The following is a 19,147-nucleotide window of genomic DNA, read 5'->3' on the forward strand; positions in this document are numbered from 1 at the left end:
TTCGTAATTATTCATGTTTCTACAAAAACAGATTAAACCAAAATATTGCCAGTGGAGGAGTAGCAATTTACGTAGATGAAAAATTCATGAGCACACAGTTAACAGTGACTTCAAATAATATTGAATTAATAGCTATCTCAATAAATATACCTCAAAAGATTTATATATGTAATATGTATATCCCACCAAATCAATCCATATCCCAAGAAGATTTAATAGCTATTATGGAACAAATTCCTTCACCTAGAATTATCGTCGGAGACCTTAACGGCCACAATCCGATGTGGGGCTCCATAAAACTCAACTCGAAAGGTCGTATTATAGAAGACATAATAACATCCCAAAATCTGAATCTACTTAACGACGGAAGACCAACCAGATTCAACATCCAAAATGGCACAACATCGGCAATTGATATTTCTCTGTGTGACCCAATTTTGTCCACCACATTAACATGGGACGTACTACCCTATTTATACGGTAGTGACCACTACCCCATTATAATTTCTTTAACACATCAGAGCACAATAAATATTGAGTCATCTATCATAAAGTGGAATATTAAAAACGCTGATTGGACTAACTTTACCAAACAAATTGAACAGGACATTAACCAAGCCAACTTCACATCATCAAACGACATAGACAAATTTTTAAGTACATTTTTACAAATGATCACTAATGCCGCCATGACATATGTAGGAAAAACAAAAATATTAAAGAAACATAAGCCTCTTCCATGGTGGACACCTGAATGCAGCCAAGCTACGAGAGAGTATAAGAAAGGTTTCAATAAACTAAAGCGTCACAAAACAGACGAAAACACAACGGAATACAAAAAACGACGAGCTGAGGCAAGATACATTCTAAAAAAGAATAGAAAAGAATCCTGGAAAAAATTCATCTCATCTCTAAATACCTCTTCAACAATAAGTACAGTTTGGAGAAACTTAAGAAAAATCTCTGGTAAAAGCCAACCATATAAAATTCCTTTTCTAGCAAAAAATAACAAAATAATTAGAGATAGAAAAGAAATCGTAGATATGTTAGCAGACCAATACGAGTTAAATTCCAGTGATGAAAATTATACTGACGATTTCAAAATGCATAAAAACAACGTAGAAAAAAACATACTGGGATTTGACGAACATGAGATTCACAACCTTAACGTTCCTTTTTCCTTAATAGAACTTGCCGAAGCCTTAAACTCTTCGAAAGATGCAAGCCCGGGACCAGACGGTATTCCCCTAGCATTTCTACTACATCTTCCAGACAATGGGAACAATTTATTATTAGACCTTTATAATTCAATCTGGAGTAACCAGGTTTTCCCTTCAACCTGGTCCGAAGCAATAATACTACCTCTTCTCAAACCTGATAAATCCCGGACATCACCAGAATCATATCGACCAATATCTTTAACCAATATTATATGTAAAGTGCTAGAGAAAATGATAAATAAAAGACTGAGATGGTATTTAGAACAACAAAAACTTCTTATCCCACAGCAAAGCGGATTTAGGCAAAATCGATCCACTGTAGACAACTTAATAGACTTAGAGTCAGGCATACATGAAGCATTTGCAAATAAGCAAGATTGTATCGCAGTCTTCTTTGATATTAATAAAGCTTACGATACTGTGTGGCGATTCAATATCATAACGAAATTGCATAATTGGAATATCAGAGGAAATATGTTAAAATTTATATCAAATTTTCTTCAATCTCGCAGCTTCATAGTTCGATCAGACAACGTTAACTCAGATAAAAAAGTTCAAAAGAACGGAGTACCACAAGGATCAGTTATAAGCTCAACCCTTTTCCTAATAGCCATAAACGATATACTTCAACAATGCTCACCAATTGTCAAAGGAAGACTATACGCTGATGACTTAGTTTTATTTGCCAAAGGAAAAAACTCTACATCTATACAAAAACATTTACAACAAACAATCAATCAGTTAGAAACATGGTCTAGGTCTATCGGATTACAATTCTCACCGACAAAAACTAAATGTATTCTATTCACAAGAAAACATAACACTCGAACTCCGCATCTGAAGCTATATAACCAAACCCTTAGTTTCACAAATAATGTCCGATTTTTAGGTATGGTTTTCGATCAAAAGTTATCATGGAAAAAACATACAGAAGAACTTAAAAAATCATGCCAAGCAGGATTAAATGTTATGAAAACTATTTCCAGCAAAAACTGGGGAGCAGATCAAAATACACTATTACACGTATATAAATCTTTAGTCAGATCCAAACTCGACTATAGTACGATAGTTTATTCATCAAGCAAAATGTCAGTATTGAAAACCTTAGAAACTGTTCAAAACGCGGCTCTACGAATAGCTACAGGTGCGTTTCGAACGACACCAGTTGAAAGTTTACAAGGCTTAACAGGAGAACTACCCCTAAGTTTACGATGCAAATATCTTTCTCTCTCATATGCTTCTAAAATAGCCAGTAATAAAGAACACCCTACTTATACCAATACATTCACAGATCGATTTCAAGGCACTTTCTCTGCAACAAGATTAGATCCACCATTTTACGAAAGAATTAGGAGAAACCTTCATGACCTACATCTTCAATTTCCTGAAATTATCCCAACAAATTTCCCAACTTCTCCACCCTGGTTAATACCAATTCCCAAAATTAATACTAACCTTAGTATATACAAAAAAAGTGAGACCATAACAGACCTAATCAAACAATCATTCTTAAAAGAAATGGAAACCTTTAAAAATCACTACAAGATATACACTGACGCATCCAAATCATCAGACGGTGTTGGTGCAGCCATCCTCACACCCAATACATCATTAAAATTTAAATTCAAGCCTATTACGTCGTCATTCACTGCAGAGTTGTATGCAATATTACAAGCACTGATCCACATAAAAGAGTCGAAACAATCCCCGTCTCTCATAATAACCGATTCACTCAGCTCACTTAACATTATCAAACGTCTTTACACCAATAATCCAATTGCCTTACATATCCAATCAGAAATAGCGATCCTAAATAAAAATAAGATCACTGTCGACTTTATGTTTGTCCCATCACACTCAGGTATACAAGGAAATGAGGAAGTAGATCTATTAGCCCGTTCAGCATCCCTCAGCCAGGACTCCATCCTTATTAACGAGGTTTCTTCCGATGACCTGAAGTCAGAAATAAAATATAAAGTGTTTAGTGCGTGGCAAAATAAATGGAGTGCGTCGCAAAATAAACTCAAGGAAATCAAACAATCAGTGAAACCGTGGCCGCAAATAATAGCGAACAGACCCGACCAAGTGAAAATAACACGTTTACGGCTGGGACACAGCAACCTAACACACAAACATCTCTTTACGCGAACTGTGCCGCCTATGTGTGAAAACTGTGAAACAACACTCTCCGTGAAACATATATTAACTGAGTGCAAAACATATGAAACAATAAGAAAGAAGTATACCATCCCAATGAATATAAAGGAAGCCTTAGGAGTAAACATGAATGTTAAAAACACAATAAATTATCTTAAAGACTCTGGACTGTATCACCTATTGTAATTTTTATTAACTTTACTTTTGTTATATTTTTTAGATCGCTAATAACCCCTGTGGTTACAGCGTAAATAAATAAAAAAAAAAACGACGAACAAAAACTTATAAAGTAATTAAAGAAAAACAGAAAATACATAGTATGTAAAACAATTAAATACAAAAATACAGAATAAATATATAATATAACAGCAAGATGTTAAAAAGTGACTGGTTGCAACCTAATATCGTTAGCAGTATTCTTAATGATGCGTAAATTAGAATTGAAGATGTCAAAGAGATCAGAGTTCGCATTGTAGTGAGCTTGCATTTGTACTAGAGGTGACTGCACCAAAATATTTGATCTGGCTCTGTTAACATAAAACTTTTGTGAAGTACGAGAAGCAACACGTGGTACGTGGAGATTAAGAAGTTGCAATAACTCAGGAGTATTTACTTGATTGTTAATAATTTTAAATAAAAAGCATAAAGATTGAGTTATTCTACGACGCTGGAGACTTTGCATCTTAAATTTATCGAGAAGTAGCTCTTCAGAAAATCCCCTAGCAGGATAAATGCCAGTGGATTTAAAGTGCATACTTTTTAAAAACCGCCTCTGTACTGATTCCAAAACAGTTGTGTGATTTTGATAAATTGGAGACCAAACTATCGATGCATAATCGAGTTTGGGGAGAACAAGAGATGAATATAAAAATTTGCAAGTGTCAATATCGGTAAGTTCTTTCGCATTTCGTAAAATGAAACCTAGAGTACTAAACGCACCCGCAACGATATTAGTGATGTGTGGAACAAATGATAGTCTGCAGTCAAATATGACCCCCAGGTCCTTAACAGAGCAGGGGAGACAAATGGAAGTATTATGTATATGATAATCATAGTGTGTTGGAGAAGGGCTTCTAGAAAAAGACATAACATTACATTTAGACGCATTTAGCTGCAAACAATTAGTGTCACACCATATACTGATTTTATTTAAATTTTCTTGAAGTCTAATGCAATCGGAGGGTGACTTAATTTCAAAAAATAATTTTAAATCGTCCGCATAAATTAGTGAATGAACATCTAGGTCATCAACAATATCATTAACGAATATCACAAACAATAGCGGCCCTACAATTGAACCTTGAGGTACTCCGGATAACTGAGGAAAAGGGGTTGATTTAAAACCTCTAATTTGTGTATATTGCCATCGATCTGTAAAATAAGAGTTAAATAATTGTAACAGCGTAGGTGTGATTGAAATAGAACTGAGCTTATTCAGTAGAATTTTATGACTTAAGCGGTCAAAAGCTTTGGAAAAGTCAGTGTATATGACGTCGACTTGAGCATTTCTGTCTAATGCTTCACACAGGAATTGAGTGATATTAACAAGATTTGTTAAAGTAGATTTACCACTGATAAATCCGTGCTGTTGGGGAACTATGAATGGTGAAATGTGGGTGTAAAGGTGTTTATTTATACATATCTCGAAAATTTTACTAAAGTTGGATATGATAGCAATAGGCCTATAGTTTTGGATAGAAGTTCGATTTTCTTTCTTAAACACAGGGACAATTTTAGAAACTTTCCATTGTGTGGGAAAGACCGAACTGGATAATATGCAGTTAAATAAAGTACACAGAGGAGTTGAAAATACGTGGGCACAATCTTTTATGAGAAATGCAGGAATATTATCTGGTCCCATCGTCATGTTCGGCTTAATCTTCCTTATGGCCTGTTCAATTTCAGATTTTGTAAAAGCGGGAATGTGCAATTGTTCGGCAATATATGTATTTAATTTGGGAGTGATATGGTCGGGAGGAGAAATATCGGTGTATGACTTTGAGAAGAAATCGGCAAATGATGAGGCAATATCCTGTGAAGTCTCTAGCTTTATATTATTATACGACATAGTTTCAGGAATAGAAAAATTTGTTTTCTTGGAGTTTATGAACGACCAAAAGCTACGAGGATCTTGTTTAAGATTGAGTTCTAGTTGAGACACATAACGCTTGTATATTATTTGATTAAAGTATTTGAATTCTGAACGAATTCTCTTGAATTCAGTGTAATTTTGAATATTACGAGATTTTTTGTACGCGTTCCAAGCTCTATTTTTAGTATTCAGAAGATTAATCAGATCACCATTGAACCAAATCGGATAACGTTTAGTTTGCTTCTTTTTAAGAGGAATATGTTTAGAGAAGATGCTGTGAATATACTGATAAAAGGCATTTAGGTTGCTGTTGATATCAAGATCAGTGGAAAGAAAAGACCAGTCAGATAAATAGAGTTCATTATAAAGTTCTATAAAGTTGGCTCTCTTAAAGTTAAAATTCTGCTTACTGTCGATTTTGATTTCATTAAATTCTTTTTTAATACTAAAATCAATTATGAGCGCTGGATGATGGTTATCCATGGGAACAACATAGTCAATTGCCTGATATACGTTACAAAATATATTAGAAAATACCAAATCTAGGATTCGTTCATTATGATTAACTACATGATTATATTGCGATAGATTAAAGAAATTTGCAACATTCTGCACGGCCACTGATTTACCGGTAGTAATGCCTTGAGTATATTCCGGTATATTAAAATCACCCAAGACTAATACTGTTTCGTTAAAAAGACATTCAACTGTTTCTAAACACTCTAGGAATAATTCTAGTTCAGCTAGAGGTGTTTGCGGAGGTATATATACTAACACGAGATAAAAAACTATTTTCTTTGATACTGACTTTTAGCCTTGATAAAGCCTAGATATATTACTAATAAGCCTTGAATATATTTTATTAGTAAATATTTAAAATAAAACGTTTTCCAAATGATTTTTGTTTGCTTATTCGCTCCGTGCATGACTGAGTCAAGTCAAGTCAAGTCAAATTTATTCATCACATGCGACATTGTACAAAGTACATATATGAGACAAGTCAAAGTTACAGACATACATCTTAAAAGTATATAAATTAATAAATACGACAAAACATACTTAAAAGTTATTTTTAGAATATGGTTCTAGCTCACAAATGTATTGATGTACACACCTCCGAAAGTATGGCTGATGTAAATTCATTCGTATATCTATTGGTAATTTGTTAAAGAAACTTATGGCATAATGTGTGCTACCTTCCAACAAAGCAGAACGATGTTGTGGAAGCATAAAGTGATTGTCTCTGAATCTTGTTGAATAAACACGGTTAAATTCAAATTTATTAAATTCATAAATTTTGCAATGTAAATACATTATACACGAAAATATATACAGACCAGGAATTGTAAGAATACTGTTTTGTCTAAAGATGCCTCTACAGGAATCTCTAAATTTCATTTTATACATTATCCTAATAGCTCTTTTCTGAAGTACGAATATCTGCTCTAATTCAGAGGTACAACCCCAGACTTCAATGCCATATTTGGCTATTGAGTAAAAATGGGCAAAGTATACTGTTTTTAATATTGATGTATTAAAGAGACGTGAAAGAATTCTCAATGCATAACATGCGCTACTTAATCTGGATTTCAAATTAGAAATGTGGTTTGACCATTTAAAATTACTGTCTAACAGGACCCCCAGCAACTTCGTGCAGTCTGTTTTATCTATTGCTGCTTGTATAGTGGCTTGATGGTTTAATAAATTATTTGACGTGAAAATCATATACTTTGATTTCTCTTCATTCAAAACTAGTTTGTTGGATAAGAAATAACTGTTGATGGTGGATAGTATCTGTGTAGTTTTATTTTGCAAATTTTGATCGGATGTTGCTGTGACTAGAATGTTGGTATCATCCGCATAATTGATGATGTTAACTCCACTCAGTGAATTACTTACCAAAGCTATATCATTAATATATACTATAAAAAGTAGAGGACCCAATACACTACCCTGAGGGACACAATAATGGATATCCAATGTGTTTGATTCGTTTACAAGTGACTGACGCGACACCTAGCGTCGTCACCTGACATTTTTTCGACCACAATTTTAAGTATATGATAAATACATATTGTGAAGTTGCAAAATATTAATGATTAGTTTTTTAACGATACTTCCAATTTATGTATAAAATGGATGTCGTATTAAGAACTGGGTTTCTAAAAATTCATCACAATTTATCTTTTCAACCCCAAACGAAAAAAAATGAAAATCTATTCTTTTTAAACTAGGAGGAGTAATTCAAATCTACTGCTCTGTAATGCTTGTTTGTAATTGGTCCAACCGCAGGCAGATTTTATCATAATGGCATCCACACTCATAGCAGAGTGATTGCCTGCCGCCCTCTTTGGGCTCTTCCGATTCGTTTGTCGCGGTGAATCAATCCGCATTAACATTTTGGTTTTCAATTGGTTGTGTGACTTGGCATCTTCTACAATTTTTCTCCATTCGTTCCTGTTTTTGCTTATGGTTACCCATTCTCTGACTCCCATCTTCTTAAGGTCCTCGACTATTTGGTTCTCCCATCTAGTTTTGGGTCTTCCTCGTGGTTTGCCTGATACAGGTCTCCATTTGGAAATTTTCTTGATGACGGCTTCTGGATTTCTCCTTTCTATATGTCCCATCCATCTGAGTCTCTGTGCCTTGATAAATCTGACGATGTCTTCTCCTTTCAGAAGTCCTCTTACTTCGTGGTTCATGAGTTTTAAATTCATTATTACCTAAGTTTAGTGGGCCTGCTATCCTCCGAATTATTTTCCTCTCTAGGATCCTCAATCTTTCTTCCTCTTTCTGGGTCAGACACATTACTTCAGCACCATATGTGATTACTGGTCTAATTGCTGCTTTGTAAATTTTCAGTTTAGTATTCTTATTAAGCTTCTTATCTTTGAGGAATTTATTGTATTTCCAGTAGGCTCTGTTTCCTGCCTGGATTCTTTCACTGATTACGATGCTTCTATCGTTAGTTTCATTAACTGAGACCTCAAGATATTTAAAGTGTTCTACCTTTTCAAACTCATATTGAACAATATTTAAACTTGTCACTTTATCTGGATTTTTTCTTGAGCATATTAGGTATTTTGTTTTGTTTTTATTTATTTCTAAATCTCTTTTGGATGCTTCCTTGCATAACTTCGTAAATTCTTCCTGTAAACTGTTCAGGTTTCTGCTAATTAATGCTATGTCGTCAGCATACGTCAGGCAGGTTTACTCCACTAAATTATGAAATTTTGACACTATTAACATTTATGGAGTTTTGACACTATTGACTTTTAAATTTCTCAGGTTAATTAATTATATCTGCGATTTTTTATGTTTTTTGAGTTATTTCTTTAATTGTTTAATTTTTATAGTTTTCTTCTTCTTCTTTGAGTGCCTCTCCTATCGGAGATTGGATATCATTAGGGCGATTCTAATTTTATTTACTGCTGTTTTGAACAATTCGTTAGTGGTACAGCCAAACCACTCTCTCAAATTTCTCATCCAGGACATTCTTCTACGGCCTGGATTTCTTCGTCCTTGGATTTTTCCTTGCATTACATTTTGTTGGAATGTGTACTTTTGTCCTCTCATCAGGTGGCCTAAGTATTCAAGTTTTCTCTTTTTTATACTCCGTAGAACTTCTGGCTCGTTATTTATTCTGCGTATTACTTCTTCATTTGTAATTTTATCCACCCAACTTATTCGTAGTATACGGCGGTAGCACCACATCTCAAAGCTTTCAAGATTTTTAATATTCCTCTGTTTAAGAGTCCATGACTCCACACCGTAGAGCAAAGTACTGAATACATAGCATTTTAACATTCTAGTTCGTAGATGAATACTAATATCACGATTACAAAATAATTTTTTCATTTTTATAAAAGTAGACCTGGCAATTTCAATACGTCTTTTTATCTCGTGATTTTGGTCACCTGTTTCATTGATAAGGGTTCCCAAGTATTTGTATTCGTTTACTTTTTCAAGTTGGGTACCGTTTATTGTTAGGTCTGGATCCCGCGTATGAAAAAAAAGTTGATTAATAGCAAGCTGAAAATTTGTTAATAGCTTAAGGGTGTCTAGCCGAATAAACTTTGATATATGGGAACACTGAAACAGGGGTAGTTTTAATTGTGGAACAGGTTAAAAATTTGGAACGGCCACAGCACGAAAACGGCACATTTATTTTGTCCGACAGAACAGACTTAAACTCTCCGAACAGAGATTAAACTCTCATGAAAAAATCAGACTGCTATTTATTACCTGTCATAATTCCTGTCATTTGACATATTCTACATGTTCCACTCATTAAAACGCCCATTTGGTGATAAATAGCAGTCTGATTTTTGCATGAGAGTTTAATCTCTGTTCGAAGAGTTTAAGTCTGTTCTGTCGGACAAAATAAATGTGCCGTTTTCGTGCTGTGACCGTTCCAAATTTTTAACCTGTTCCACAATTAAAACTACCCCTGTTCCAGTGTTCACACATATCAAAGTTTATTCGACTAGACACCCTTAAGCTATTAACAAATTTTCAGCTTGCTATTAATCAACTTTTTTTTCATACGCGGGATCCAGACCTATGTGATACTAGTGTCAATTATAGGATTCTTACTGAAGGTCATATATTTGGTTTTTTTGACGTTCATCCTTATGCCGTAGTTATTACATATCTCATTCATAGTTTCAACTAAATGTTGTTTTTAGAATTCTTTAGCGAAATGTTATAAGGCTTATAAGTTGTCCGATACTGATTACTTATTACTGGATTACCGTTGAAGGCCGACATGGTCAACCAAAAAAGAAGATGAATCTGGTGAATTCTATAGTGACATTATTTGGTGTGAATATGTCTTTTGAGGTTATTCCTCCTAGTTTAAATCTTTTCTCTAATTTATTTGTCATTATTGGAGGTCTATAGAAATTACACTTACATTTTGGCTATTATTAGCACAATTAAATACTTACGCAACATTTATTTACCATGTTTGATAATATTTGTTATACAAATAATGACACTGACATTACAAAGAATCGCCAAAATTGTCATATTTCGCCGCTACTCGCGCTGGCATCGTTTCATGTACCCCCACCATGGTCTTGCAAGGAGCGAATACAACCAACCACTGGGAAAATTTTGATTTAATAGATACAGATTATAACTAAACTTACCCTTCCAACAAAATCACCTTTTCCTGGATTGGGAAAGGGGGCATATTTCCTGTAAATATGACCAACTCTGGAACATGGCGCATCGTACATCTGTCCACCACATTGCCAAATCTTAAAACTAAGTTCGTACTGTTCTCCTCCCCAAATATCCAGACCTTCGTCGTATCCTCCTACTTCCCAGAAAAACTTGGCACTGATGGCGAAAAGTCCACCTGCCATGACGGGACTCCTAAAAACACAAATTAAATATTACATCAGTACGAAAAAAGTAGAACAATAACAAAAACAATCAGGTGGGACGAAGAAACGGAAAAGGATATTAGAAAAAGAGAAAAACTGTCAAGAATCTAAGCTATGCGGACAACAAAGAAACTCCATGGAACGTGGAAGAGGGTAAGACCTAGACAAAGTTGGCCAGAGGATATTGACAAAGAGGTACGGGAAAGAACGTGCCGATCGGTTTCAACCAATTCTATTATGGTTAAACCGATAGTTTGTGTCTACTGTGAGAATTTGCGAAATTGAACAGATAAAATATATTGTGAATAACCAGAAACGATTGCCAGCTACCATTGGATAGACACTGACGAGTTGATGATCATTTTAAGTTATTAATAATGTATTACTAATAATGTATCGCTCAAACTGTTAAGGTTTCCGAAATAAAGTTAAATTTGTCAATATTCGACAACCGTCTATTTCACGTTTAAAAATTATCTAGGCGTACTACCTCCCTGTTTTACGAATGGAATAAAAATGTAAACCTACAACACTGACTCTTCGCATACAATTTCCATCATCTATCGTCATTCTCCGAACACATAACAAACAAGAAACAATCTACCTGCTATGCTAACAAACAATCTACCTGCTATGAAGTGGTTTATTTTGGTTTATAAACATGGTTATTGTATGCGTATGAAAGGTGCGTTTTACTGTTTTGACATCCGAATTGTGTTTGGAGTTGCATTAACAACGAAGGGTTTTTGCAATCTGAGCAAGTAATACGTAAGGCATTTTGTATGTCAGGGAAGTATCTCGCTTAGATAATTATTTTTAAAAATAAAATAGACGAGCTATTTTCGAATATTGACAAATTTAACTTTATTTCGGAAACCTTAACAGTTTGAGCGATACATTATTAGCAAAAAATGTTGCAAATGGCGTCCCCTATTATACCTTGAAAAATTTCCATCGACCTACCAAACACCCTGTATACTAAGATGTAAATTAGAGCTAGAGGGTCAGATAATAGAACAAGTGATGAAGTTTAAATATCTAGGCATCGCACTATCTAGCTGCGGAAAACTCGAAATAGCAGTGAAGAACAGAATTTACAAAACAGTCATCAGACTAATAACGACATACGAGGCAGACACACGACCTGCCACAGAGAGGACAAAAAGAATGCTAAAAACTGCACAGATAAAAAGCCTTAGAAAAATCGATGGTAAGACAGTATGTGAGAGAGCTAGAAGTACAGATATACGACAGAGATGCAAGGTGGAGAACATTAAGAACCGGGTAAGAAACAGATGAGTAGAATGGAACGACCTCATAAGCTGAACGGCAACAAATAGAGTAGTAAAGACAGCGAAAGGCGGTTCTCCAATAGGAAGAAGATCAGTGGGAAGACCACGAAAACAATGAAACGACAATTTACTCGAAACACGTTGAAAAACAGGCAGTAATGTCTACACATAAAGAAGATGATGAAGAAGAATAAACTATCTACAGAAATAATGGCCATCATTACAAAGTATACCTGAATGGTTCTGTAGGATGCAGTAAATCTTCGGGGAGCAATGGCAGTCTTTTATAAAAAAATTCCCAGTCAAAAGCTCCTCTAGCACCTTCATCTTGAGCTCGGTATTCAAAAGTTTCGAATGCTACCACATCTATAAAAGGGCACACGCAAGTCTTGTAATCTTGAGCAATTGGTTCTGAAACAAAATAATAAATATTTTTACAATATTTATATTTATATTTATAGAAAATAAAGTCATGTATTTTTCTCCAATTGAATGCAATAAATTATTTTTATTGTTATAATTCTCTCTGTCTGTTGTCTTATTGTCTATAATGAAACTTGAATCTATTTGGCGTATGACTGGAAATAGAGACTTATTTGACGATTCTCCGATCACTCTACATAGATAAGTTTTGTGTTATCGAACGTTTTAAAACAATGTTCAGATGGAATACTCTATGACCAAGTATGTAATAGCTGTTCAATCCAAACGCTTGAAAATAAAACAAAAAAAAATTTTGGTCTAATTTATCTCACTATTGTATACAAAAGGCTCGAGTTACAGGTCTAAAACATAATTCATTACTTTATTACGCATTTGTCGAGTGCACTTCTAAAAACTATAATGAGACCACCCTGGGTACAGTGGTTCCTACAAGGACCACAGCTCCACGGTACCATTTGGCCTTATCATCATCTTACTTTTTCCCTGTAGAGATTCTTAAGGTAGTTACACTGGTATTGATGTCAAGTCTCATTGATTGAGAAGTCTCATTGATTGAGACTTAACATAAATTCTACCTCAGAGAGTTACCATTTTAATCTTATCTTAAGGCGTTGCTTAAGGGTAATCAAAGAAAACTTTAAATCAATTACATATTTTGAACTTACCTAACAAAGGCGGAAGCCAATTAACATTGGCTTCAGTATGGGAATCTAAAAATATTAACACTTCAGCTGTTGCTGCTCTGGCACCCGCTAATCTAGCTCTGATTAGACCACTTCTTTCAGGTAAATGTATGACTCTTACTTTAGTTAAATTTGCAGCTAGATAATCATCCAGAGGTTTCTTCGTAAAAGCTGGAAACAAATGACATGTCAGCTTCTTATCATGTATAGTTAACATTTGTAAAATTAATTTTATTGTTATTGGCGAGGATAAAATCGGAAAATCAAGTAGCCCTGGCATTGCCTTCATCTGGAATAGTAGCAACTTTATTAGTCGATCCATAAGAGTACTTGCCAGCTGTGTGAAAGACAAATTTCCCCCAAACAGTTCGGATTCATATATGCTGTTGGTATGAGAGAAACTTTGTTCTCAATACAAGTCTTATTCCAGAGATGCAGAGACGTTAATTGCGACTTATACGCATGTCTACTTGATTACAAGAAAGCGTTTGATCGAGTACAGCATGCCAAGAAGATGATGCAAATACTAAAAAAAGTAGTAATTAACAACCAATATATGAAAATAATCAGAAACCTTTCTTGGAATCAGAGTTTAGGTGAACACACTGAATATGTGAAAATCATACGTAGAATGAGACAAGGCTATATTTTGTCTCGAAGCTACACACGAAACAGAAAAGGGCATTCTTAAAAGGTTTAATACTTTTATTGATGAAGATCAAATCGCAAAATCAAGTAGCCCTAGCGTTGGTTTCATTTGGAATAGCAGCAACTAGTTATACTTCGGACACTTATGAGAAATAAATCCATATATGCCCTCCTACAAGCCATCCTGCAAGGAAAAATATTTGGAAAGCGAGGTCCCGGAAGAAGAAGAACATCCTGGATAAAGAACCTCAGAACCTGGTTCAACACAACATCTGTGCAGCTTTTCGGCTCTGCTGTCGATAAGATAAAGATCGCAGTGATGATCGCCAACATTAGTTACGGATAGGCACATCAAGCAGAATATGATGATAGAAGATAACGAGCGATCCACAATTATTGGGATCAAAGCTAGCCGTGCAAAAAATTACGTATGTCTTGTTTTAATCTGAATTTATATCATTGGTTTATTAGTCTGGGCTGATTATCGGAGAATAGGCCATTTTTGGGAAAAGTTATTTACCAGCAATTTTATTGCTGGAATCGAATCTTATGATTATATATATTAATAATATAGGTATGCAAAGTCCGCAGATAGTGTGCTACTTTTTTTATAAACAAAATGGCGCCCGAAAATCGTGTTTTTTTCAATTTTTGCTCTATAACTCCAAAGATTTTAACTTTACACCAAAAACACTCAAATAAAAATTCACCGCAATTAAATTCTGCATAGAGACGTGTTTTTTCCGATTTACTTCGACGAAAACCTTCCCCGGAAAAAGCGGGGGTTTCCAACAAAATCTTTAATTTTCAACTAAACTTTTAGATAAGTAATTGTTAATCAATAATTAAATAACTTGGTAATGTAAAAGCCCTTTTTGTATAGATTATAATTCCAGAAGCTGATGGAAATTACATAAACAGTTTAGCAACAATTGAATTGTTAATTAAAAATTTACGGTCGCTATAATAACGACAATAATTATCATGCATAAGAATAACTATGATTTTTTCATAAAAAGACACTATACCTATCTAATGTACTTTACAGAATTGAAATTGGACTATTTAGGTGGCCTCAGGAATATTTTAAAATTATAAAGAATTTTTTGGCTTATAAACAAATAGAATATCTCGGGAAATATTAAACTAAATTAAATTCTAAAAACGGTATTCGAAAAACAGCGGTAGGACCCTTCTTTTAAAAGAAAAAACGTTTAATTATGATGAGTAGTTCCTGAGATACAACCGGTCAAAGTTGACCGGAATTTACGGCAAAGATATAAACAACAGGATCATAATTTTCAAACCATCACCTTTTTGTTTTTGTCCTCTTTCTCCACACCAATTTTCATATCATTAAAATACTCATAACATATATTATTATAATAAAAACTATCGATAATACGTGTGAAAATTGCCAAAAATAGCAAAATTCCAATCAAAAATTAGGTTGGAGGAAATGTAACCCCTTAAAGTTCAAAATCGGTATACGTTAAAAAAATGCATTTTCTCGGCTTCCCATGGAGCAATTTCCTTCATTCTTTTTTTGATTCCAAGTAACTCGAGTTAATCTATTATAACAAAACAAAAGCAAGTTTGGCATTTAATAATGCGTTAGTTCGATGGCTCTACTCGAGTTATTAGGGAACAAAAAAAGAATGAAGGAAATTGTTCCATGGGAAGCCGAGAAAATGCATTTTTTTAAAGTATACCGGTTTTGAACTTTGAGGGTTACACTTTCTCCAACCTAATTTTTGATTGGAATTTTGCTATTTTTGGCAATTTTCACACGTATTATCGATAGTTTTTATTATAATAATATACGTTATGAGTATTTTAAAGATATGAAAATTGGTGTGGAGAAAGAGGACAAAAATAAAAAGGTGATGGTTTAAAAATTATGATCCAATTGTTTATATCTTTGCCGTAAATTCCGGTCAACTTTCACAGGTTGTATCTCAGGAACCACTCGTCGTAATTAAACGTTTTTTCTTTTAAAAGAAGCGTCCTGCTGCTGTTTTTCGAACACCGTTTTCACAATTTAATTTAGTTTAATATTTCCCGAGATATTCTATTTGTTTATAAGCCAAAAAATTCTTTATAATTTTAAAATATTCCTGAGGCCGCTTAAATAGTCCAATTTCAATTCTGTAAAGTACATTAGATAGGTATAGTGTCTTTTTATGAAAAAATCATAGTTATTCTTATACATCATAATTATTGTCGATATTATAGCGACCGTAAATTTTTAATTAACAATTCAATTATTGCTAAACTGTCCATTCAATTTTCATCGGCTTCTGGAATTATAATCTATAGGAAAAGGGCTTTTACATTATCAAGTTATTTAATTATTGATTAACAATTACTTATCTAAAATTTTAGTTGAAAATTAAAGATTTTGTTGGAAAAACCCGCTTTTTCCGGGGAAAGTTTTCGTCGAAGTGAATCGGGAAAAACATGTCTCTATGCAGAATTTAATTGCGGTGAATTTTTATTTGAGTGTTTTTGGTGTAAAGTTAAAATATTTGGAGCTATAGAGCAAAAATTGAAAAAAACACGATTTTCGGGCGCCATTTTGTTTATAAAAAAAGTAGCACACTATCTGCGGACTTTGCATACCTTTATTATTAATACATACAATAATAAGATTCGATTCCAGCAATAAAATTGCTGGTAAATAACTTTTCCTTGCATTTTGCTAATTAGCCCAGATAATATCAATTAATTTTGATTAACGTTATAAAACATAAAAAATCAGTCAAAACCTTTAACACAGAACTTTAATCAAAAATAAAAAGAATTAACAAAATTATAAGTAACAATAATAAATAAAATCAAACAAGATGCTGTATATGTCCACCATCAACATCTCTACATAACCTAACTTTTCTTGTTAAGTTGACGTACACTGTAAAGTTGACGTAAACTCGAAATTATATCTGAATTAAGAATAGACATGCACTGTATGGCTATCCCTGTCGTTCAGAGCCACCTATGGTGACAATAATTTTGGATCACACGTTAGAATGTTTAGACCAAATGTGTGTTTAATGCAATATTGGTAAAATAACTTACGTTTGTTACTGAAATCGTCTACTAAAATTATTTCTTTTAAAATATGAGCAGGTGATCTGTTGATGACACTCACGGCTGTCCGCAATAACGTCGTCCAGTGTTCATTGTGGAAAGGAACTATTACACTTACCGACGGAAGATTCTTCAAATACTTTTTCGTTTTACATCTAAAACAAATAAAATTTAAAACAAAGTAAGTTATCAATCGAAGTAGCACAGAAAACGACAATAAATATCGTCTCCATACGACCAGATTAACAACAGGTGGAATACTTTCTTTGGTTACACCTCCTGAGATTTTCAAAATTTATAAATCATACAGGGTGCCGAGGAAATTAACCCATTTGGTCCCACTGTACTCGTCTAAGTACAGCAGCAAAAATGGCCTAGTAGTGACACATCTGGTAAAAAAGAGGTATTCCACGTGTATGTCCGATTCTATTAGGAAGTGTTCTACTAGATTTTCCCAAATTAGACCTTAAGTGGCGCTCTTCTTCTTAATTTTGCCGCAGAAATTATAAGCTAACCTTCATATTTCTGTTGGATCATCGAAGTAATTGTTATTTTGTGATTTTGATATTATTTATCATTTTTTTAACTTTTTTTGTTGTAAGGGTAAGTACTAGTAACGTTTATTTATTCAGTATAACATTTTTTTTATTATTTTTTTTTATATATATATATATATCGGGTGTTCTACAGCATTCGCCGTTTCCCGCATCCTATTCGCCATGCTTTTCGGTCACGAATATCTTCCTCGTTGAGTTGTCTACTGTTCATTGCTTTCTCTACATCTTGTATCCATGTTCTCTTCGGTCTGCCTCTTTTTCTTCTCTCGGGTGGTACATACTGGATCATTTTCTTGGGCCATCTTGTTGGTCCCATTCTCTGGACATGCCCGTACCATATTAATCTTTTTTGTTCTATTCTGTCTATAATATCCTTTTCTACTTCCATTCTTTCTTTTATTTCTTCGTTTGGGATATGCTGCAGTTTAGATATTCTGCAGCTTCTTCTAAGCGCGTCCATTTCTAAAGCTTGAAGTCTTTTATTTTGTCGGTCTTTTACTTCCCACACTTCCGAGTTGTACAGGACAATTCCTTCCACGATAGTTTGGTAGATTTTTTTCTTTGTCTGATTTTGCAGTCCTGTACTCCACCAAATGCCATTTAGCTGTTTTATAGCTTTTCTTCCTTGGCTTATTCGATATTCTATATCTTGATCGCATGTGGAGTTTTTGTCAAAAATTGAACCTAGATATTTAAATTCATCACATCCTTTTATGTATTCCCCTTCTAGTTCTAAGTCTTCAGTATCACCTCCGACTACAAGGTATTCAGTTTTCTCCATGCTCATTTCCAAACCCCATTTTTGGTACTCCTCTTTCAATTTTCTAATCATGTAACTGGCGTCATCTTTATCAGCAGCAATCACAACTTGGTCGTCAGCAAATAGCAACGTATACAAATAAGAATCTCCTACTGGTATCCCCATTGTTTGGCATTTCCTAGTCCAATATTTTAACACATGTGTAAGGTAAATTTTAAATAAAGTGGGCGACAGACAGCATCCCTGCAAAAGGCCTTTCGAAGTTTCAAAGGTATTTGAAAGTTTCGTTCCAATTTTAATTGCTGTTGTTGCATTAGCATAGAGATCTTTTATTGTTTGGATGTATTTTCTATTTAAAGTGGTTTGTTGTAATACCTCAAACATTTTTCCTCTGGGAACGGTATCGTATGCTTTTTTTAAGTCTACAAATACCATGTGAGTTTCTAGATTTCTAGCAGAACGTTTTTCTAGTAATTGCCTTATGCAGAAAATGTTATCTGTGCATGATCTACCTGCCCTAAATCCACTTTGTTCTTCGGAATCTTGCCACTCCTTTTCTATCCGTTTCTTTATTATTCGTCCGTACAGTCTTCCAACTGAGCTGGTCACACTAATGCCTCTGTAATTATTACAATTTTTTCTACCACCCTTTTTGTATATAGGGGTAGTTATGGAGTTTTTCCACTCAGAGGGCACGCCACTATTGCCTGAAAGGCATCCGTTGAATATTTCAACTAAAATTTCTTTTGCCTGTGTCGTGCTGTGCTTAATGAGTTCAATTGGAATACCTCCGGGACCAGGAGCTTTATTG

General features: G+C 34.2%; 1 protein-coding gene across 1 annotated transcript in view; it reads right to left on the minus strand.

Moving 5' to 3' along the window:
* LOC114340315 (N-acetylgalactosaminyltransferase 6) overlaps nucleotides 1-19,147 on the minus strand; it is a 119,956-nt gene that overhangs the window by 23,780 nt on the left and 77,029 nt on the right. Inside the window, exons 4-7 of the mRNA XM_050647833.1 lie at nucleotides 17,008-17,174; nucleotides 13,264-13,452; nucleotides 12,388-12,565; nucleotides 10,623-10,851 (exon numbers count right to left, since the gene is read on the minus strand). Of these exons, the coding sequence (XP_050503790.1) occupies nucleotides 10,623-10,851; nucleotides 12,388-12,565; nucleotides 13,264-13,452; nucleotides 17,008-17,174 (763 nt within the window). The remainder of the gene's footprint in view (nucleotides 1-10,622; nucleotides 10,852-12,387; nucleotides 12,566-13,263; nucleotides 13,453-17,007; nucleotides 17,175-19,147) is intronic.

The sequence above is a fragment of the Diabrotica virgifera genome, chromosome 3, assembly GCF_917563875.1.
Source record: "Diabrotica virgifera virgifera chromosome 3, PGI_DIABVI_V3a".
Taxonomy (NCBI): Eukaryota; Metazoa; Arthropoda; class Insecta; order Coleoptera; family Chrysomelidae; genus Diabrotica; species Diabrotica virgifera.